General features: G+C 43.7%; 2 protein-coding genes and 1 long non-coding RNA gene across 3 annotated transcripts in view; 2 read left to right on the top strand and 1 right to left on the bottom strand.

Annotated features, from left to right (window-relative positions):
• LOC136621988 (uncharacterized) overlaps window positions 1–25,536 on the bottom strand; it is a 398,847-nt gene that overhangs the window by 165,465 nt on the left and 207,846 nt on the right. The gene's annotated exons all lie outside the window — the stretch shown is intronic.
• Window positions 2,826–25,536, top strand: part of LOC136621985 (mucin-2-like) — a 152,149-nt gene continuing 129,438 nt past the window's right edge. Inside the window, exon 1 of the mRNA XM_066597908.1 lies at window positions 2,826–2,845. The gene's annotated coding sequence lies outside the window, so the exon portion shown is untranslated. The remainder of the gene's footprint in view (window positions 2,846–25,536) is intronic.
• Window positions 16,876–25,536, top strand: part of LOC136621984 (mucin-19-like) — a 69,919-nt gene continuing 61,258 nt past the window's right edge. Inside the window, exons 1-3 of the mRNA XM_066597906.1 lie at window positions 16,876–16,964; window positions 19,824–19,892; window positions 20,299–24,947. Coding sequence (XP_066454003.1) covers window positions 16,922–16,964; window positions 19,824–19,892; window positions 20,299–24,947 — 4,761 coding nt within the window. The 5' untranslated portion in view covers window positions 16,876–16,921. The remainder of the gene's footprint in view (window positions 16,965–19,823; window positions 19,893–20,298; window positions 24,948–25,536) is intronic.

Raw genomic sequence — 25,536 nt, forward strand, 5'->3', positions numbered from 1 at the left:
CCCTCCCATTGCAAACAGCCAGAGAGGAGGAGAGAGTTTAGCAGTTATGCTGCTAAACTCCCTCCCACCTCCTTTCTCCGGCCGCTATCATTGGCTCCCATAGGAGTGTATGCAGCGGTCGACATATTCCAGGCAGAAAGATAGTTCCTGGACTATCTTTCCTGCCCGGCATAAAAGCACCCGGCACTTTTACGCTGCGGGAATATACCTGTGTGATCTGATGCATTGGAATTCAATGCATGAGATTGCAGCGTATATCGTCCGGCCGTGAAAACAGCGGCTGATATACGCTCATGTGAATAAGCCCAAAAACTGAGCGATGATCATTCAGTATGAAGAGAAGCCGTTCAGTACTGTATAAACGGGAAGGGGCAGGGAAGAGCGAGGAGAGAAATCTCCTCCAGCCACCCGCTGCGAGCCAACGATACTCGCTCCTGTGCAACAGCAGGGGAGCGAGTACATGCGGGGGCGAGGGTCAGGCATCATTTAAATGGGGCTTTACCCAGTCTCCCATCGCACTTCCTGTGAGGTTATTGGATTTTCCCAGATTAGTGTTAATAAACCATTAGTGATAAAACACTGGTAGATAACAGAGACAGCAGATATCTCTGCGCCACCCTTAACCCCTTGTTACCCACCACAGCAGATTGATCAACTCTTCTATGTGCTTTCACTTCCAGAGAGCCTGAACTTGCATTACAGGTTAAGTAATTAAAGATGATTGATGATTAAGAATTCCAGATAATCTTCATCTTAGATTATTGTAGCCCAATAAATATTCATCTCCAAGAGGAGGAAACATTAACGTTCCTGCTGCATTCCTGAGGAGATCGCAGTGTCTCAGCTACATTAATTAAATTAGTATTAAATAAGATCAGTACAGTGCTGCCCAACACAATGGCTGTCATATAGAAATCTATCTAATTTATCTATCTATCTATCTTTCCATCCTTAAGTACCCCTTTATCAGTCCACCATCTCGTAGCCCGTTGGACCTCTTTTGATCTTCAGAAGTGGAGCAATTCATCGTGGCATGATCCATATCAGAGGTGCACCAAGAAAACCTTCCCCACTACACCATTACTTCACCTCCACCATCCAGACAGGAAGGGGCCATCGATCCATGCTGCTTGAGATGACCATGAGATGTTTTTTGTCTGCTCAGTGATACAAATTTTGTCCCTGGAGTCTCGTCTTTCTGTTTCTCTTAGACACAATGGCGCAGAAATTGGTCATTTGCTGTTATAGCCCATCCGTGCTAAGGAACAGCGAGCTGTACATTTGTACACGTTAGTTGGAGCATTAGTGTTGTACTTAGCTGACAGAATGATTCCTGACATCCTCCTCTGACCCCTTTCAGTGACGGTTTGTTTCTGTCCACAGGATCCCCTCTCGCTGGATGTTTTTCTTGATCACACCATTCTCTGTATACTCTCAACACTGTTACATGAGAAAATACCTCACGCTTGGCAGTGAGACCTACTGAACATCTTTGGAATGAACTGGAACATCGGGTCAGGAAATATGAACTGCATCCGTTTTCTTTTAGAGAACTCACCAGACGTTTGCAAGATGAATAGAGGGAAATACCAGATGAATAATAATAATAATCTTTATTTGTATAGCGCCAACATATTCCGCAGCGCTTACATAGACAGGGGGGATACAGAAAGACAAAATACAAACATTACAGAACCACGGTTACATAGTAATCAGTTGAGGGAAACAATAGGGGTGAAAGTCCTGCTACAACGAGCTTACATACTACAAGTAATAGGGTGATACAGAAGGTAAAGGGCTGGAGATGTGCCTGGTATGGCGGAGATGTGCACGGTGTGGCGAGGTGGAGAGTGAGGGATGCTATACACACAGACAATGGTCAGACATTCAGCAGTGTGACGGCATAAACGGTGTGACTGCAGGAGCGGTTGATGGCTGCTAGCAGGGATTGCAGCCAATAGGTAAGGTAGCATATTATGAGGCGGCGTACAAAGGGGTTTGTTTAGGGAATGCGGTATGCCTCCCTGAAGAGGTGCGTTTTTAGAGCACGCCTGAAGTTCTGCGAGTCCTGGATTGCCCGGGTAGCCTTTGGTAGTGCGTTCCAGAGGACCGGTGCTGCTCTGGAGAAGTCTTGGAGGCGGGAATGAGAAGTTCGAATTAAAGGGGCGCTCAGTCTGGTTTCGTTAGCAGAGCGGAGGGCCCGGGCTGGGTGATGGATTGAGATGAGGGAGGCGATATAGGGGGGCGCTGCGCTGTGGAGGGCTTTATGAAGTGTATAAGATGTTAGTAGAATGTATCTCATGGAAAGTATCCAATGTCATTAGGGCCACAGGAGCCCCATTAAGTGATTCTTTTGGTAAGATAGTGTAGTATCTGATTTTTTACCTGTCTGCAGCTCGCATATAATGTGACTGCCAATTGCTATATATTGTAACATGGAACTTTTCCCGGTATGACGCAGTCTGCCCCCATCATACCCAGCACTGGCTTCCTGACCTGGCACCGGTCACAGGGTTTCCCTCTCACCTGGCTACCTGCCGATTGCACTGTGATAACTGGCCCTACGATTGTGACATAAGCCAGGGCCCCGCCTAGGATTGTCTCTTTCTTTCATACCTCACATATGTAACAATGCTGATGACTGTACTAATTGATGTGCCCTGCTATATCTGTATCCCAGTGTCAGTGTCATGTGTGAGCAGGGAAAGGGGACGTTATTTTGTGGAGGTACCTGACTGAGGTCACTGGCTGGCCCTGCCTCCTGTATTTAAGCCATTCTCACCTGTTGGGCCGCACACTAACCTGTATCTGCTGGGAGGATCGTACAGGGACTGGACGCACTCAGGTGAGGATGGAGAATTTTTCACTTTTGCTGGATTTGTTGTTTTTCTTGGTTTGAAGAGGTCAATCACTGTTCACCTGTGGTCTGTGCAGGGGGTCTCCAGGGAATCTTTGTTTTGAATGTGAAATTGATGGATATTTTGAAGATAACAGACCCAGTGTGATACATTGGCAGAAGCCCTACAGTCCCTGGTGGTCCTTGTAATATATTGGAGCAGCTGCTTCTCCTATAGATCTGGTCTCTATATGTGGAAGATAAAATCTTACATCTCCCAGACTGCACTTATCATTCAGACATAATAATAGGGGGTTAGGGTTAATATTAGGATCAGACTGGGTAAATCCTTAGAACCCCCCTGTAACCCCATCACCCTATCACGGTGGCCCGTGCCGATACCATCAGCGCTTTTCTGTTCTGTGAGAATAATAGTGTTCATTTTCCTCTATATTCAGTGTATGCATACAGATATAGCAAAGTTTACCATGACTTTGATAACTTTCTACCACAAGTTGACTTTGCTACATCTGTACACAGATGCAGCGGCTGTAGTGATACAATGAGCCTTCAGCCACAGGGATAGCCGGGACTGGCAGAGGATCGTGTAGACAGTCTCATCTAGATCAATAAAGATCTATCCACATACATGCTTGTTTTTAGGTCTTCATTGCCCGCCGAATCATTGCTCCAGTTTACCAAGGAGTGTTGCAAGCAAAAAACAAGAACCGGGCTCTCCCCCACCTGCTGCGGCTCTTCTTTTACATCTTTCCTATATGATTGATAAAAGTTCCCCAAATTTGGATTGGAGCCCAAAACAACAGGATGTTTCTCCATTATCATTATCTTGGGATTTAAGATGCTTCCACATAGGACAGAATGAGCAGCTGTCAAAATCTGCACCAAATCAGCATTTCTAAATGTGGATTTTGACACAGAATTGCTGGCAGAATTCTGGCATTTTCAATTCCGCATCAAGGTTAGACATGGGGAATCTGGGGCAGATTTTTCCACATGGAGGATTATTCCGCAGCAGAGAGTAGAATATTCCATCTCGTGTGTAAGCGGTCTTAACTAGAGATGAGCGAGCGCCCAAATGCTCGGGTCCGCATTATTCGAGTCGAGCTTTTCGTAAAATTCGAGAGCTCTGCTCGAGTAACGAACCCCATTGACTACAATGGGAGACTCGAGCATTTTTGTATGTGGGACGCCGGGTGCCGAGCTTTTTTTTTGGATATGTGTGTGTGTTCGTTCTCTCTCTCTCTCTCACAGCGGGGAGGGGCCAAAACTGGGGCGGGGTCGAACACAATGTGATGCTCGCTGGAGTAACGAGTACCATCGAATACGCTAATACTCGAACGAGCATCAAGCTTGGAAGAGTACGTTCGCTGAAATCTAGTCTTAACCTGTTAAAAACAGAGTGTTTTACTCCCAAAGCACCAGACACTTTTTAGCGATTTCACCAATGTAGTGAAATGTTTTTTCCCCCTGGACTGTCAATTTTTTTTTTCGTCACATATATGGCTAATTTTTAATATTTTTTTTTAGCTTTTTTAGGGCTAATGAGTACAAAAAGTAAAAAAAAAATATTTTTTCAAAATATATAGTTCTTTATTTTTAAAATTACTATATTTACATTAAAATAAAGTACAGGAACGGGTCTGCCACTTTGTTTCGGACATTTGATATAATTTGTATAATCTTTGTTTACAAGGCGGATATGGGGACTGTTAATGTTGGCATTGGTGGTGTGCCAGATTGTTTATATTTTTATTTTATTCTGTAACGTTTTTTATGCCCCCCCCATGATGTCACATAAGACCTCTGGGGGACAGTCCCGCTGTATTTTTTTTCATTTCACATTTTTCCACTGTAACTGAAGCATCTATAGGGACCCCAATTACAGGGGGAAACAACAGTCACTGGCAGAGCTGATCAGGGGTCTGCTAAGACTCTACAGCTCTGACATGCTGGGGGTCCCATGTAGCTTGTAAGACAGAAGACAAAAGGGATTAAAATCTCGCCTGTCTTTTCCTTTAGGTCCTCTACAGTGTTTCAGACAACCGAGAACCCAATTTGCTAGATTGCAGGAGCTTTAACCCTTTCCAAACCAATTTGTATCCTGGTTATCCTAGGGGGCTTACTCTTTCTCTGCCATTATACAACGGCGCTATCTGCTGGCTAAAGCCAGTACTGCATGAGGTGACACGTTGGATAGGCTCCGACAGCAGAGAGGCTGGCAATATATAGTAAGAAAACCCTGCTGGATGTCTTCCAACATCGGAGCTGTACAGCCTTAAATCATAATGTCTTTAGACTTCAGACAGTGGATTAGAAAGGATTAATCCCTTGCCATAATTTTACTTTCGGCTAGGATGAAAGCCAAGGACCAAGCTTCGTATATATTTATGGCGCTTGGTTCCTAAAAGGTTAAAGAGAGAATGCTGATACATTTAGAATATGTTCTTCACTGATTCCACGTCAGATTTTGCACCAAGTCTGAAATCCATTACATTGAATCTGAGTCTTTACCGTTACAGTGCAGAATCCACAACAGGCACTCCGCACGTGGACTTGACCATTAAAAAAGACTAAATCTGCAGAAGGATCTGCGGCATAGCTGTGATAGAATCCACACGGAAAACGAGTTTTGCCTGAGGTAATCAGGCGCTTCTCGCATGGCACGGCACACGGACACCACGCACGAGACACTGCACATTAAAGGCTCTATTGAAAATAGGATCAGCTTCAGTTTCTTCCGCCTCGCGTCTGTGCGATAGAAAAACGCCCTTGTAAATGAGCCCATTGGAAATAATAGATTATTACAGTCGCACAGAACCTGGGTGTTTGTCTCATCCATTTGAATAAGCCCTTAGTTGTAGAGCAGTTGTCCGTAGTAACCAGTTTCTCCCCCATTGTCTTAGTGGTACGATGATGAGGATGGAAGGCAGGTAGCGCAGCGATGGTACAGGCGCTATTAAGGATCCCGTATGTGCTGTGTCATTGTGCTCTTTGCTGGTGACGCATGTAAAATGTATATTTGGCACATGACGTCCGCACTCACGTCTCTGCTCTCCATTCACTGGAAGGGTTTCACTCTTATGGAACAATGGATGATTTCTATAGGATGCCTGTATGCTGTAAACTGGTTCTGCGGCCCGGTCTCCAGCCCGGGTGCGTTGTGGCACCGGCCGGCCTCAGGCGCTCTGCCAATAATCATCTACTTCATTCCCAGTTATTTGTATTTCCTATTTATTTTGTAATCTCTTCTTGTAACTTCTCGCTCAGCTTGTGCTGATACATGACAAGCAACATGAAGAAGCAGAGCTGCAGTGTGAAGAATGGAGGACATAGCACTTTGGGGCTCCTTCACCCTGGTGAGGGCGATATCGGGCAATGAATCACGGCTGATATCGCCCTCACGATCCTGTGGATGCTGGGCGTTTTCACGGGAAAACAGCCTCGCATCCCTGCGGGGCTGAAGGAATCCCCCGGCAGAGGACAGCCGCAGCAGTGGATCGAGGAGTTCTCCCATTGCTTTCAATGGGGTGGCACACCTTTTCTCTACCCCACATTCTCAGCCCATATGAGATGGGTGCAGCCTGATATTTAGCACATTGTATGGCAATCTTAGGCATGGCATCGGTGTCACAGGTGTCCGCAGCGCTAGCAGGTGACATTCTTGCTGGTATTAGTTCAGTCGTTAAGATGATTATCATTTCTGGGTGTTCATCCTGCAGGAACTTTAATGTCCTAATTATTTTTAATTAAGAATTAATGTGCAATCTGCCAGAAGGAATCAGATGAGGGGCAGAAGCCCGGAGGATCCGGAAGAGAAAACTTGTAGGAAAAACCTTCATTTCCTATTTTATACTTCAGATTCATAAATTTGGTTAAAATAATGATAAAATACGATTGTGTTTTTCCTCATTTCCACGCCGCCCACATCCAGCTTAGTGTTAATACTCCCAATCTGCCTTCCATTACCCTATAGAATTAATGAGCAGAACCCTAATGGATGGCGGTGGAGGAGGGGCTTATCAGGGGATGGTAATAAGTGAAACACGCACAATGTCTTACCCAGCTGCCAATCAGACTGAAGTTACCTGTTATGGGATGGAGCAAACAGAACAAAGGTTTGGTCCGGTGTCGCCTGTAGAGCAAAGTGTGATTGTTCTCAGTGAGAGAAACCAAGTCATCTTGTAGATATGAGACCTCCTAATGGCTGACAGAAATACATGATGTTATAGAGAGTTTTCCAAACTACCAAGGCCTCATGTCCACGGCACGCGCGGAATCCACCCGTGCCACAACCATAGACATATACTCACCTGTCTGTACGCGCTGCGGGTCTTCTCCGTTCCAGCTGGATTTTTTTTCTTTTGCACTGCGGAGTGTGTGGGGGCGCACCGGCCGATGCGTTGCGCGCCTGCGCAATGCATCCTTTTTTCCAAATCTCCTGCTTTCCTGCGGATCCGCAGCACGTCTGCAGTGTCAGCTGTGGGTGTGCCGAATTTTGGACGGCTTCCATTGACTTCAATGAAACCAGTCCATGCGGGAATCCGCAAAAAATATACCACACCTCTATATGTAACACCATGACATGTCATATCTCGTATATCACATGTCTACATGCAACACCACAACATGTCATATACCATATCTCTAAATGCAACACCATAAGAGGTCATATATAGTTGCGATTATTATCCCACACGCCTGATCCGCATGCCGGGATAAAACGACATCCGCAGGTATTTAATTACCTGCGGATGTCCAATGATTGTCTATGGGCAAATTGAACTGTGAATTATCTGCCCAGGTGACCCGCGGAAATTCTGTAATTCAATTGTGCCGTCGGACATGAGGCCTTAGAGTTCTTCCTCAGTCTTAATAGAGGTGAAGAGAAAACCATAAATCTGACAATTCACTATAGAATAAACAATGAAAATTCGTTTATATCCCCAAAGACTTTGCGGTTTTGGGATAGGTACCTGTCCGCGAGGCTCACGGCTGGTTTTGTCTTGCAGTGAAATCTGGTGTGAAGAGAAAAGCAGCTTTCAGAATTTTGGATGAGAAGGTGGTAAAATAACACAAATGTAAATATGAAAATTACTTCTCTACTAATTATGTTAATGTTAAACGTGTAGAAACCGACGCCTCTATATATAACACCACAACGTGTCATATACCACACCTCTATATATAACACCATAACATGTCATATACCACACCTCTATATATAACACCATAACATGTCATATATCACACCTCTATATATAACACCATAACATGTCATATATCACACCTCTATATATAACACCATAACATGTCATATACCACACCTCTATATATAACACCATAACATGTCATATATCACACCTCTATATATAACACCATAACATATCATATACCACACCTCTATATATAACACCATAACATGTCATATATCACACCTCTATATATAACACCATAACATGTCATATATCACACCTCTATATATAACACCACAACGTGTCATATATCACACCTCTATATATAACACCATAACGTCATATACCACACCTCTATATATAACACCATAACATGTCTAATACCACACCTCTATAGATAACACCATAACATGTCATATACCACACCTCTATATATAACACCATAACATGTCATATACCACATCTCTATATATAACACCATAACATGTCATATACCACATCTCTATATATAACACCATAACATGTCATATACCACACCTCTATATATAACACCATAACATGTCATATACCGCACCTCTATAAATAACACCATAACATGTCATATACCAGTCCTGTATATATAACACCATAACATGTAATATACCACACCTCTATATATTACACCATAACATGTCATATACCACACCTCTATATATAACACTATAACATGTCATATACCACACCTCTATATATAACACCATAACATGTCATATACCGCACCTCTATATATAACACCACAACATGTCATATACCACACCTCTATATATAACACCATAACATGTCATATACCAGTCCTCTATATATAACACCATAACATGTCATATACCACACCTCTATATATTGCACCATAACATATCATATACCACACCTCTATATATAACACCATAACATCACGTCTACATGCAACACCACAACGTGTCATATACCTCACCTCTATATGTAACAACATAAGATGTCACACACCACATATCCACATGCAATGCCAAAACATGTCATATACCACACCTCTATATGTAACGCCAAAACATATTATATATATCACATGTCTACAGGTAACTCAACCACATGACATATACTACACTTCTATATGTAACACCATCACATGTCATATATATCACATGTCTACATGCAACACCTCAACACGTCATATACCACACCTTTATATGTAGCACTATTACATGTCATAGACATCACATGTCTACATGCAACACCAGAACGTGTCATATACCACACCTCTACATATAACACCACAACATGTCAAATATATCTCAAGTCTACATGCAACACCACATCACGTCATATACCACACTTCTATATGTAACAGCATAACATGTCATATATATCATGTCTACAGGCAACACCATAACATGTCACAGACACCAAATGTCTACATGCAACACCACAACTCGTCATATACCACACCTCTATATGTAACACCATCACATGTCATAGACATCAGATGTCTACAGGTAACATCACAACATGCCCTATACTACACCTCTATATGTAACACAATAACATGTCATACGCAACACATGTCTACATGCAGCAAACAACAAGTCATATACCACACGTCTATATGTAACACCATCACGTGTCATACACATCACATGTCTGCATGCAATGCCACAACATGTCATGTACCACATCTCTATATGAAATACCATAACAAGTCATACACACCACACGTCCAAATGCAATCCCAAAACATGTCATATACCACACCTCAATATGTAACGCCATAACATATTATATATATCACATGTCTACAGGTAACACCACCACAAGACATACAGTATACTACACTTCTATATGTAACACCATCACATGTTATATATATCACATGTCTACTTGCAACACGTCATATACCACACCTTTATATGTAACACTATTACATGTCATAGACATCACATGTCTACATGCAACACCACAGCGTGTCATATACCACACCTCTATATATAACACCACAACATGCCACATATATCACATGTCTACATGCAACACCACATCACGTCATATACCACACTTCTATATGTAACAGCATAGCATGTCATATATATCATGTCTACAGGTAACACCACAACATGCCATATACTACACCTCCATATGTAACACAATAACATGTCATACACACCACATGTCTGCATGCAATAAACAACTTGTCATATACCACACCTCTATATATAACACCATAACATGTCATATACCACACCTATACATGTAACATCACAACATGCCATATACTACACCTCTATATATAACACCACAGCATGTCATTGACCACACCTCTACATGTAACACTACAACGTGTCATATACCACAACTCTATATGTAACACCATAACATGTTATATACCACACCTCTACATGTAATACCATAACATGTTACATACCACACCTCTATAAATAACACGGTAACATGTCATATACGACACCTCTACAGATTACAGCATAACATGTTATATACCACACCTCTATATATAACACCATAACATGTCATATGCCACACCTCTATATATGACACCATAACATGCCATATACCACACCTCTACAGATAACACCATAAGATGTCATATACCACACCTCTATATATAACACCATAACATTTCATATACCACACCTCTATATATAACACCATAAGTCATATACCACACCTCTATATATAACACCATAACATGTCATATGCCACACCTCTATATATAACACCATAACATGTCATATACCACACCTCTACAGATAACACCATAACATGTTATATACCACACCTCTATAGATAACACCATTACATGTCACATACCACAACCCTATAGATAACACCATAACATGTCATATACCACACCTCTATAGATAACACCATTACATGTCATATACCACAACCCTATAGATAACACAATAACATGTCATATACCACACCTCTATATATAACACCATAACATGTCATATACCACACCTCTACAGATAACACCATAACATGTCATATACCACACCTCTATATATAACACCATAAGTCATATACCACACCTCTATATATAACACCATAACATGTCATATACCACACCTCTACAGATAACACCATAACATGTCATATACCACACCTTTATGTATAACACCATAACATGTCATATACCACACCTCTACAGATAACACCATAACATGTCATATACCACACCTCTATATATAACACCATAAGTCATATACCACACCTCTATATATAACACCATAACATGTCATATGCCACACCTCTATATATAACACCATAACATGTCATATACCACACCTCTATAGATAACACCATTACATGTCACATACCACAACCCTATAGATAACACCATAACATGTCATATACCACACCTCTATAGATAACACCATTACATGTCACATACCACAACCCTATAGATAACACCATAACATGTCATATACCACACCTCTATAGATAACACCATTACATGTCATATACCACAACCCTATAGATAACACAATAACATGTCATATGCCACACCTCTATATATAACACCATAACATGTCATATACCACACCTCTACAGATAACACCATAACATGTCATATACCACACCTTTATATATAACACCATAACATGTCATATACCACACCTCTATATATACACCATAACATGTCATATACCACACCTCTATATATAACACCATAACATGTCATACACACCACATGTCCACATGCAATGCCAAAACATGTCATATACCACACCTCTATATGTAATGCAATAACATATCATATATATCACATGTATACATGCAACACCACAACATGTCATATACCACACCTCTATATGTAACACAATAACATGTCATACATATCACATGTCTACATGCAACACCACAACATGTCATATACCATACCTCTATATATAACACCATAACATGTCATATACCACACCTCTATATATAACGCCATAACATGTCATATACCACACCTCTATATATAACACCACAACATGTCATATACCACACCTCTATATATAACACCATAGCATATCATATATATCACATGTCTACATGCAACACCTCAACACGTCATATACCACACCTTTATATGTAACACCATTACATGTCATAGACATCACATGTGTACATGCAACACCACCACGTGTCATATACCACACCTCTATATGTAACAGCATAATATGTCATATATATCATGTCTACAGGTAACACAATACCATGTCATACACAGCAAATGTCTACATTCAACACCACAACTCGTCATATACCACACCTCTATATGTAACACCATCACATGTCATAAACATCACATGTCTACAGGTAACATCACAACATGCCCTATACTACACCTCTATATGTAACACAATAACATGTCATACACACCACATGTCTACATGCAGCAAACAACATGTCATATACCACATGTCTATATGTAACACCATCACGTGTCATACACATCACATGTCTGCATGCAATGCCACAACATGTCATATAACACATCTGTATATGAAATACCATAACATGTCATACACACCACATGTCCACATGCAATCCCAAAACATGTCATATACCACACCTCTATATGTAAAGCCATAACATATTATGTATATCACATGTCTACAGGTAACACCACAACATGACATATACTACACCTGTACATGTAACACCATCACATGTCATATATATCAGTCTACAGGTAACAACATAACATGCCATATACTACACCTCTATATGTAACACCATAACATGTCATACAAATCACTTGTATACATGTAATACAACATGTAATATACTACAACTCTTTGTGTGACACCATAACATGTCATATGCATCACATGTCTACATGCATCCCAAAACATGTCATATACCACACCTCTATATGTAATACCATAACATGTCATATGCATCACATGTTTACATGCAACACCACAACATGTCATATACCGCACCCCTATATGTATTACCATAACAAGTCATACATATCACATGTCTATATGCAATTCCAAAACATGTCATATACCACACCTCTATATGTAACACCATAATATATCATACATATCACATGTCCACATGTAACACCACATCATATACCACACTTCTATATGTAACACCATAACATGTCATATCTCGTATATCACATGTCTACATGCAACAGCACAACATGTCATATATCACAACTCTATATCTAACACCCTAACATGTCATATGCATCACATGTCTACATGCAATGCCACAACATGTCATATACAACATCTTTATGTGAAACACCATAACATGTCATATATATCACATGTCTACAGGTAACACCACAACACGGCATATACTACACCTATATATGTAACACCATAACATGTCATACACACCACATGTCTACATGCAACACAAAACACGTCATATACCACACGTCTATATATAACACCATCACATGTCATACACATCACATGTCTACATGCAATGCCACAACATGTCATATACCACATCTCTATATGAAATACCATAACATGTCTTATATATCACATGTCTACATGCAAGACCACAACATGTCATATATCACACCTCTATATGTAACACCAAAACATGTTGTACGCATCCCATGTCTATGTGCAACACTGCCAAATGTCATATACCCCACCTCTACCTGTAACACCATAACACATCGTACCAATTACTTGTATACATGTAATGCCACATGTCAAATACCACACCTCTACATGTAACACCATAACATGTCAAACACATCTTATGTCTACATGCAACACCACAACATGACATATACCAAACCTCTATATGTAACACTATAACATGTCATACATATCACATGTCAACATGCAACATCACGTCATATACCACAAGTCTACATGTAACATCAGAACATATCAAACACATCACATCTCTATGTGCACCACCACAACATGTCATATACCACACCTCTATATGTGACACCATAACATGTCATATATTACATGTCTACATGCAACACCTCAACATGTCATATACTACACCTCTATATGAAACACCATAACATGTCATATACCACACCTCTACATATAACACCATAACATGTCATATATCAGACCTCTATATATAACACCATAACATGTCATATACCACACCTCTATATTTAACACCATAACATGTCATATACCACACCTCTATACATAACATTATAACATGTCATATACCACACCTCTATATATAACACCATAACATGTCATCTGCATCACATGTCTACATTCAACACCAAAACATGTCAAATACCAAACCTCTAGATGTAAAACCATAACATGTCAAACACATCACATGTCTGTGCAACACCACCAGATTTACTATACCACACCTCTACCTGTAACAGCATAACACATCATACAAATCCCTTGTCTACATGTAACACCACATGGCATAAACCACACCCCTATATAAAACACCATAAAATGTTATATATATCATATGTCTTCATGCAACACTACAACATATACCACGCCTCTACATGTAACACCATAACATGTCATATAGCACATGTCAACATGCAACATCGCGTTATATACCACACCTCTACAGGGTGTGTTTGTCTGCTGTGGGCAAAGGAACTTGCTGTGAGTGTATGAAAAATACAGTAAAATTTGCTGATACCCGTAAAAAAAAAAGCCTTGTTTATTGTGTGAATACATTGGGCTGAGGCGCGCATTAAAAACTGCATACGCCCCGTGTGAAGGAGCCCTTACAAAAAAACATGACATATACATCACAACTTAACCTGTAACAGAGCTACATGTTATATGTCACACCTCTATGTGCAATGCCGCAACATGTCATATGTATCACACCTCTACATCCTGTGTAACACAGCTATATGTCATACATCACACCTCTATAAGTAACACGATAAGATGTCATATATGTAACTCAGCTACATGTCATATACAGTTTCAGATCAAATATGTAAGACCATAACTTGTCATATATCCTAATTCTATATGTAATGCAACGATTTCCCAGGCAGTCTGCAGGCTGGCACACAAATATGAATCTATTTGCATGTGGTTGTGTTACATGTAGAGGTGTGAAGTATATTACATGCTGTGGTGTTGTGTGTGTGGATGTGTTATGTATATGTAGCTGTGATGTATGACATGTGATGTATTTAACATGTAATGGTATGATATATGACATGGCGGTGTTACATGTAGCAGGTATAATACATGATATGTGGCTGTGTTACATGTAGAAGTATGATATATGACATGGTGGTGTTACATGTAGGAGGTATAATACATGATATGTGGCTGTGTTACATGTAGAGGTATGATATATGACATGGTGGTGTTACATGTAGGAGGTATAATACATGATATGTGGCTGTGTTACATGTAGAGGTATGATATATGACATGGTGGTGTTACATGTAGGAGGTATAATACATGATATGTGGCTGTGTTACATGTAGAGGTATGATATATGACATGGTGGTGTTACATGTAGGAGGTATAATACATGATATGTGGCTGTGTTACATGTAGAGGTATGATATATGACATGGTGGTGTTACATGTAGGAGGTATAATACATGATATGTGGCTGTGTTACATGTAGGAGGTATAATACATGATATGTGGCTGTGTTACATGTAGAGGTGTGATGTATTATGTCGGATAACAGCATTAACCTGAGATGTAATGCATCCTGAATTCCTGATCCCTCTTTGTGCCACAGTTTGTTTACCCTTCTGATTGCTGTACAATGGCTTCTGTTATGTAAAGATAAGGGAAATATAGTTTTTAATGGCTTAAGAGAAGATAACTTGTTGCAGAAAGTTATTACACACCAGTTGAATGTTGCTAGTTTGGTATGACATGTATTGCTGTTGCATATAAGACCTCTTTCACACGAGCGTCATTTTAGTGCAGAGTCAAAAAATTAGGTCTAAAGGAACCGATGGATTCCTATGGGTTCTTTTAGACAAATGATTTTTGGCGGCCCTAAAAAAATGTGCATCAATATTTCTCTCGCGTCAAAAGATAGGACTTGTATTTATGCTGGCTGAAGAAATTTCAGGCTGCGATGTATATACGCCACACCCGGCCGTGTGAATGCCCGAGAGAACGCGAGGTATAGCTGCAACTTGGTTGTGGCTTTTTCTCATTTATGCATTTTTCGTGCTGCAATGCGAACGGACACAAAAAGCGCATTGCTCGTGAGAATGAGGCCTAAGCCAATGCATCACAGTCAAAAAATGCATGAACAAGAAACATCCGCAACCACGTAGCAGCTATAACTTGCGTTTAGTCGGTCATTCATATGGCCGGGTGCGGACTATATACGCCGTAGTCGGGAATTCCTTCAGCTAGCATAAATACTTCTAAATGGCTCCTTAGAGCCGGCTGACATGGTTTAGCAGTGCGAGCCGCTGCTAAACTCCCTTCTCCGCCCTTTTGCCGGTAGCTCCCATAGACGCCTATGGGAGCCGCAAGCTGATCGAAGCCGAAAGGCCTATCTTTTCAGGACACGTCAGAACATCAGCTGGGGCATTTGTTCGCAGTGTCCTATTATCGCGACCGCAATGTTTTGATGTGGCTGAAAATCGGCGATCTGAACAAATATATTGGAATCCAATGCTTCAGATGGTCGCGATTTTTTGGCCGGTTTTATCGTGGTAAAACAGACGCGATAAAACATTTGCGTGAATAACGCCTTGGTAGGTAAGACAGGACAATGCTGCTTGTGGGCATTTGTTCATTGCTCTTCCGGAGTTGTATATCATAAACCCTATACATAATGTGGAGAGAACCACTGACTCTCTATTTTCCCTGACAGAGACTGGGGGCATCCGTATGATAAAGTCTGAGACGCCGATCTCAGAATGAACTGGAAGATATGCTCCACTCTCTGGCTTCTTCTAGCAGGTAAGTGAAGGAAATGTCATAGCAGTCATATAGGAGCAGCGCCTTCTGTAGAGGAAAATAAAACCTGAGATATGGGAGCTGTTTGACAGGTTCCGTACTACTTTCTGGATAGGCCATCAGTAGCTGATGTACAGGGGCCGCCACTTGGGATCCCTTTCCATCAGCTGATCGCCCAGCCCGCTGTCCAGGAACGTTGTCATCAGCGGACAGAGGAGGAAGTGGGAGCGTCGGCTTCACTCCCATTGAAATTGGTGGGAGCGCCCGCTGCTCTAACACTTCCTTCCCAGGACAGAGTGTCTGTAATGAGGAGCAGGAAGTGCAGTAGCAATGGAAGTGAAGTCGGCGCTCCCACTTCCTCGTCTGTACGCTGATAACAACGGGCAGGATGATCAGCTGATGGACGGGCGCCCTGAGCGGCAGATCCCCCTCCATCAAGTAATGATGGTGTATCCAGAGGATAGGTCATCAGTTAAAAAAGAGCTCGGAATATCCCTTTAAGCTGTAACTTCCATCAATAGATACTGTATCTTTCTACTATACCATGCCATGATACATAATGTAACTGTGCCAAGAGCTCCCTCTACTAGCCGCTGTCTGCAATTGTCACAATTCACATGGCAGATGGAGCCAACATCATGGGCATAAACAGTTACGCACGCTAAAGTCTGGAGCCTCTAAGAGTGCAGAAGAGGAGGAATTGCTTATATGGCATAAAAATAATCATTGGCTCATTCATTAATCGTTCAGTCATTCTCACTTATACAGCGAATGTGAACGGCTAAACGATTCCTCGCTTGAACACGCCAATGATGGATCTGCAGGTATAAACAGGCTGCACGAGCAAAAGAGCAAACTTTGAGATTGTTCACTCATTCAACCGAGACGTTGACAGGCCTAATAGGACCCTTCGGCCTGATTCACACGAGCGTATGCGTATTTGCGCACGCATCTGTGCTGTGTTTTTGTGGAATGGGCTTTGCAAATTTGCACAACTGCATTTTTTACTATACTTTTTGCCCATGCGCCAAAAAACCCAACCAAACAACACAGTGATGCTCTCAGCCTTTGAAATTGCCAATTAGTTTCATGCCTTCAGAATGTTCAGTTTCCTGTGCAAATGTGCAGGAAAATAGAACATGTTGCGTATTTTTTAGCATGACCTTTGGGCTCATTCACATGGACCATTTTGCACAGCTAAGTTACAAATAGAACCAAAGCAAAATAATATATATATATATATATATCGCACCTAACAAGATAGGACATCAGCGACTGAACTGAGCGGCTGAAATTCCCTGCTGTGTGCAAAAATAAGTCTTGTTCTATCTTTGAACTTAAAATCGCAGAAGCCTCCATAGACTTCTATGGGCAGGAAAAAGGGAGGGTGAGGGGGTTTAGCTGCGTCCAATGCTGCTAAACAATGCCAGCGGGAGGGGGAGGGAGTCAAGCAGCGGGTAGTACTGGGTATGAATGTCAGATGGATCTATGAAGCGAGTTGAAGGATATATTCGCCCCAGAATAGCAGCGCATTTTTTTAGTCACTTGCATCCAGTCAATGTTGAAAAAAAACACGGCTAAAGCTTTGCGGAAAGTCGGCTGTTCATACGATTTTCCGCAGTGATAGTTGCGCTTTTTTAGTGCTGCTAATTTCAGCGCGGTCTTCACGCCCATCTGAATGAGCCGTAAGGCCACATGAGCAATAGTGATATCGCTGCGATAATCACTGTGCTTTCTCACGGCGATATCGTGATTTTGTAGCGCTCTTTTGCTGGGATTTTCAGGGGATAGGATTTGGCAAGAGGGGCTTTAAATATAAGCCCTACCCTGAAAATAAACCCAAGCTGTAGTAAAAAGCAAAACAGAAGCATACATTATCTAACAAGCGCTGTTGGCTCAGCCACACGTCTCCTGAGGCTTCGGCACTTGTTTGTAATCTTCAGTCAGCGCTTCCTGGTCACGGGGTTAAAAAATCCCTCCTCCAGGTAGCGCTGTCTCTAATTTATTCTTGAGCACCACAGCTCAGCCAATCACCGAGGCGCTCGATGAACCAATCTCAGCCATTCATGATGGCTGCGGTTGGTTCATTGATTGCTGCTAACCTCCCTCCCCCTCCCTTTTTCTGATGGCTCCCGTAGACCTCTATAGAGCCTCCTGCATTGTGCAATCCAAAGATAGGACAAGACCGATCTATTAGCACAGCAAGAAATTTTGCGATCCGATTTTTTTAGGTGCGTCAAAAAAATCGTACATTTGAAGGAATCCACAGGAAATGATTGATTCTAAGGGGCATGATTTTTTTACGCGCCTACTTAGCGTCAAAATAACGCTTGTGTAAAAGAGGCCTCGGGGTGCAGTCACACGGGTGAGTGTGATATCGGTCCGGGAAACTCACACTGGCAATTTCTGCTGTTTTGCATGGAAAATATACTGCATTGCACCTCTGCAACATGTGATCGTCTTGCGCAGTTTTCACGCGTGTAAAAGTCACAAGTTGTTTCAATAGTGAAATTTTTAAAAATCCCATTGCATTCGCGTAAAAAAACACATCAATATGCGAATGTGATGCTTTTACAACTCCAAAGAAAGTACTGGGTGATTTTTTTAGCAAGACCTGCAGGTAGTAAGTAGGACACGTAGTGAATTTTTTAAATATCAGACCATTGCTCCAAGAAACAAAAAGGCTCATGTGCATAAATTCCTTCACACTCAGTATCTGACCATATTTCTATCCGTCAGCTAGCGCGTGTGAATACACTCTGAGTGGTATAAATGGAAAGAACAACTAAAGACTCGTCCAAAGTAGAGACATTTTATTTTCACCATTATTATCATGACATGTTCTGTGTTTCTTGCCCACAGCCTTGTGCGCGGAAGCCGGGGCACAAACGACGACCAATGCAAAAACTACCTCAAACTCTACAACAACGGGTAAGTGGAACTTTCTCACTGTGCTCCAAAATTACATCTTAATAACAGAGAAATTGGGGATATGCTGAGATGCACTGCAGGCCACATATAAGAAGAACACCTAGACTCTAAATCAGTAGTTTCCTATTACCTGTAATACTACATTTCTCCTGCAGAGGACCATGTTAAGCAAATGTATTGCAAAGCAGAGATTCCTCTAATGATCAATTGATCACAAGGCCAGCTTCAGATGGAAATGGGGGCATAACGCTACCAAATATGTTTTCCTTTCTTTTTATTATGGAGAAACAGGATATTGTTCTGCTGATTTTCCAATCTTTACCTATTTGGTTATTCTGCGTGTTATATTTTACAATAACCATCTAATTCTGCTCTAAATCATATCTACATATATCTAATTCTGCAGGAAAAGCAGTGACCACCGCTGCGTCCACAACAAGTACTATGACAACAACTAAACAGTCTTCAACAACTACTGAGGTGCTGACAACTACAAAACCTCCAAACACCACAGTCCGCACAACATCAAGTGCCACAACGACACCTGAAGTCACCACCACATCAAGTGCCACCACAACTCCGGAAGTCACCAACACACCTGAAGTCACCACCACATCAAGTGCCACTATGAAGCCTAAAGACACCACCACAGCAAGTCCCACCACGACACCTGAAGTCTCCACCACAGCAATTGCCGCCACGACACCTGCAGTCACCACCACACCAAGTGCCACCACGACACCTGAAGTCACCACCACACCAGGTGCCACCACAATAGCTGAAGTCACCACCACCACACCAGGTGCCACCACAACAGCTGAAGTCACCACCACACCAAGTGCCACCACAACAGCTGAAGTCACCACCACACAAAGTGCCACCACAACAGCTGAAGTCACCACCACACCAAGTGCCACCACAAGAGCTGAAGTCACCACCACCCCAGGTGCCACAACAACACCTGAAATCACCGCGACACCAAGTGCCACCACCACACCTGAAGCCAGCATCGCACCTGAAGTCACCACCACACCAAGTGCTACCACAACACCTGAAGTCACCACCACACCAGGTGCCACCACAACACCTGAAGTCACCACCACACCAGGTGCCACCACAACACCTGAAGTCACCACTATGACACCTGAAGTCACCACCACACCAAGTGCCACCACGACATCTGAAGTAACCACCACACCGGGTGCCACCACAACACCTGAAGTCATCACCACAGCAAGAGCCACCACAAAACCTGAAGTCACCACCGCAGCAAGTGCCACCACGACACCTGTAGTCACCACCACACCTGAAGCCACCACAACACCTGAAGTCACCACCACACCAAGTGCTACCACAACACCTGAAGTCACCACCACACCAGGTGCCACCACAACACCTGAAGTCACCACCACACCAGGTGCCACCACAACACCTGAAGTCACCACCATGACACCTGAAGTCACCACCACACCAAGTGCCACCACGACATCAGAAGTAACCACCACACCGGGTGCCACCACAACACCTGAAGTCATCACCACAGCAAGTGCCACCACAAAACCTGAAGTCACCACCACAACAAGTGCCATCAACACACCAGGTGCCACCACAGTAGCTGAAGTCACCACCACCACACCAGGTGCCACCACAACAGCTGAAGTCACCACCACACCAGGTGCCACCACAACAGCTGAAGTCACCACCACACCAAGTGTAACCACAACAGCTGAAGTCACCACCACACTAAGTGCCACCACAACAGCTGAAGTCACCACCACACCAAGTGCCACCATAAGAGCTGAAGTCACCACCACACCAGGTGCCACAACAATACCTGAAATCACCACGACACCAAGTGCCACCACAACACCTGAAGCCAGCATGGCACCTGAAGTCACCACCACACCAAGTGCTACCACAAAACCTGAAGTCACCACCACACCAAGTGCCACCACAACACCAGAAGTCACTACCACACCAGGTGCTACAACAACACCTGAAGTCACCACCACACCAAGTGCTACTACAACACCTCAAGTCACCACCACACCAAGTGCCACCACAACACTTAAGGTCACCACCACACCAAGTGCAACCGCAACACCTGAAGTCACCACCACACCAGGTGCCACCACCACACCAGGTGCCACCACAACAACTGAAGTCACCACCATGACACCTGAAGTCACCACCACACCAAGTGCTACCACAAAACCTGAAGTCACCACCACACCAAGTGCCACCACAACACCAGAAGTCACTACCACACCAGGTGCAACCACAACATCTGAAGTCACCACCACACCAAGTGCTACTACAACACCTCAAGTCACCACCACACCAAGTGCCACCACAACACTTAAGGTCACCACCACACCAAGTGCAACCGCAACACCTGAAGTCACCACCACACCAGGTGCCACCACCACACCAGGTGCCACCACAACAACTGAAGTCACCACCATGACACCTGAAGTCACCACCACACCAAGTGCCACCACGACATCTGAATTAACCACCCCACCGGGTGCCACCACAACACCTGAAGTCATCACCACAGCAAGTGCCACCACAAAACCTGACGTCACCACCGCAGCAAGTGCCACCACGACACCTGTAGTCACCACCACACCTGAAGCCACCACAACACCTGAAGTCACCGCAACACCAAGTGGAACCACAACAGCTGAAGTCACCACCACACCGAGTGCCACCACCACACCAGGTGCCACCACAATAGCTGAAGTCACCACCACCACACCAGGTGCCACCACAACAGCTGAAGTCACCACCACACCAGGTGCCACCACAACAGCTGAAGTCACCACCACACCAAGTGCCACCACAACAGCTGAAGTCACCAACACACAAAGTGCCACCACAACAGCTGAAGTCACCACCACACCAGGTGCCACAACAACACCTGAAATCACCACGACACCAAGTGCCACCACTACACCTGAAGTCACCACCACACCAAGTGCTACCACAAAACCTGAAGTCACCACCACACCAAGTGCCACCACAACACCAGAAGTCACTACCACACCAGGTGCTACAACAACACCTGAAGTCACCACCACACCAGGTGCCACCACAACATCTGAAGTCACCACCACACCAAGTGCTACCACAACACCTGAAGTCACCACCACAGCAAGTGCCACCACAACACCCGTAGTCACAACAACACCTGAGGTCACCACCACAACATTTGAAGTCACCACCACACCAAGTGCCACCACGACACTTAAGGTCACCACCACACCAAGTGCAACCACAACACCTGAAGTCACCAACACACCAAGTGCCACCACGACACTTAAGGTCACCACCACACCAAGTGCAACCACAACACCTGAAGTCACCACCACACCAGGTGCCACCACAACACCTGAAGTCACCACCATGACACCTGAAGTCACCACCGCACCAAGTGCCCCCCCGACACTTGAAGTCACCACCACACCAAGTGCCACCACGACATCTGAAGTGACCACCACACCGGGTGCCACCACAAAACCTGAAGTCACCACCGCAGCAAGTGCCACCACGACACCTGAAGCCACCACAACACCTGAAGTCACCACCACACCAGGTGCCACCACAATAGCTGAAGTCACCACCACCACACCAGGTGCCACCACAACAGCTGAAGTCACCACCACACCAGGTGCCACCACAACAGCTGAAGTCACCACCACACCAAGTGCCACCACAACAGCTGAAGTCACCAACACACAAAGTGCCACCACAACAGCTGAAGTCACCACCACACCAGGTGCCACAACAACACCTGAAATCACCACGACACCAAGTGCCACCACTACACCTGAAGTCACCACCACACCAAGTGCTACCACAAAACCTGAAGTCACCACCACACCAAGTGCCACCACAACACCAGAAGTCACTACCACACCAGGTGCTACAACAACACCTGAAGTCACCACCACACCAGGTGCCACCACAACATCTGAAGTCACCACCACACCAAGTGCTACCACAACACCTGAAGTCACCACCACAGCAAGTGCCACCACAACACCCGTAGTCACAACAACACCTGAGGTCACCACCACAACATTTGAAGTCACCACCACACCAAGTGCCACCACGACACTTAAGGTCACCACCACACCAAGTGCAACCACAACACCTGAAGTCACCAACACACCAAGTGCCACCACGACACTTAAGGTCACCACCACACCAAGTGCAACCACAACACCTGAAGTCACCACCACACCAGGTGCCACCACAACACCTGAAGTCACCACCATGACACCTGAAGTCACCACCGCACCAAGTGCCCCCCCGACACTTGAAGTCACCACCACACCAAGTGCCACCACGACATCTGAAGTGACCACCACACCGGGTGCCACCACAAAACCTGAAGTCACCACCGCAGCAAGTGCCACCACGACACCTGAAGCCACCACAACACCTGAAGTCACCACCACACCAAGTGGAACCACAACAGCTGAAGTCACCACCACACCAAGTGCCACCACCACACCAGGTGCCACCACAACACCTGAAGTCACCACCACACCCAGTGGCACCACAACACCTGAAGACACCACCACAGCAAGCGCCACTATGATACCTGAAGTCACTACCACACCAAGTGCCACCACAACGACACCTGAAGTCACCACCACACCAAGTGCCACAACGACACCTGAAGTCGCTACCACGATAAATGAAGTCACCAGTACAGCGAGTACAACCATGACACCTGAATTTACCACCACACTAAGTGCCACCACCACCACCACATCTGAAGTTACCATAACTACAATGACTCCAACTACTACACCGCCTCTAACGACAAGCATGGATTCTCTGACAACTGCAGAGTCTCCAACAACAACAAAGCCACAAACTACCACAGAAAAATCAACAACAAAGTCACCACCACCAACATCAGAGACTGGAAAACAGAAAGTGCCTATAGCTATGACATTTACAAACAGAGAGTATATGGCGCCATATAACGACCTTCAGTCCCCGGAGGCCCAGATGTTGATCAGAGAAATAATTTCTGCTGTAAGTAATATTGTTCTATCACTAAGTACCTCAGATGGGAGAGAGGGACGATGGGGAACACAATAGTTTTATATCAAGTCACAGTATCATTACTTTTGAATTCAGTAGTCCATTGTAATCGTCCCAGTCGTAGATAGAAGTCATCCAGGCAACCAGCTGGTACCACCTGGGGGCGCTCCTTGTGCTGCTTTTATCACACACCATGGGTTCTATAGGTGACATATAGTATTCCACTGCGCCCCTTCAATTTATTGGCCGACCATTTACTGCATAGAGGCGACAAGCCCACCACAGCAGGAGGCTCTTCTTGCAGCTCATCTTCACTCCTCCTTATAGTGTTGGGTCCTGCTTACATTGATATGTTATCCATAAGGTGTAATCAGTACAAGATACGGGGGATACATCCCCTTTAACTCCCGCACCGTTTACTGATATCAGATGATTCTGTTCTGGCAAAGCTGAGAAGGGAGCTGCAGAAAACCGGAGTGTCCGCCTATTACGACTGCGTCGGTGGCCAGCGGGAAAATCACAATATTAAAGCATTTATTTTAAGTTTGTTCTAGTAGAAAAGTCATCAAAATAAATATTG

Source organism: Eleutherodactylus coqui, chromosome 3 (genome assembly GCF_035609145.1).
Source record: "Eleutherodactylus coqui strain aEleCoq1 chromosome 3, aEleCoq1.hap1, whole genome shotgun sequence".
NCBI classification, from domain to species: Eukaryota; Metazoa; Chordata; class Amphibia; order Anura; family Eleutherodactylidae; genus Eleutherodactylus; species Eleutherodactylus coqui.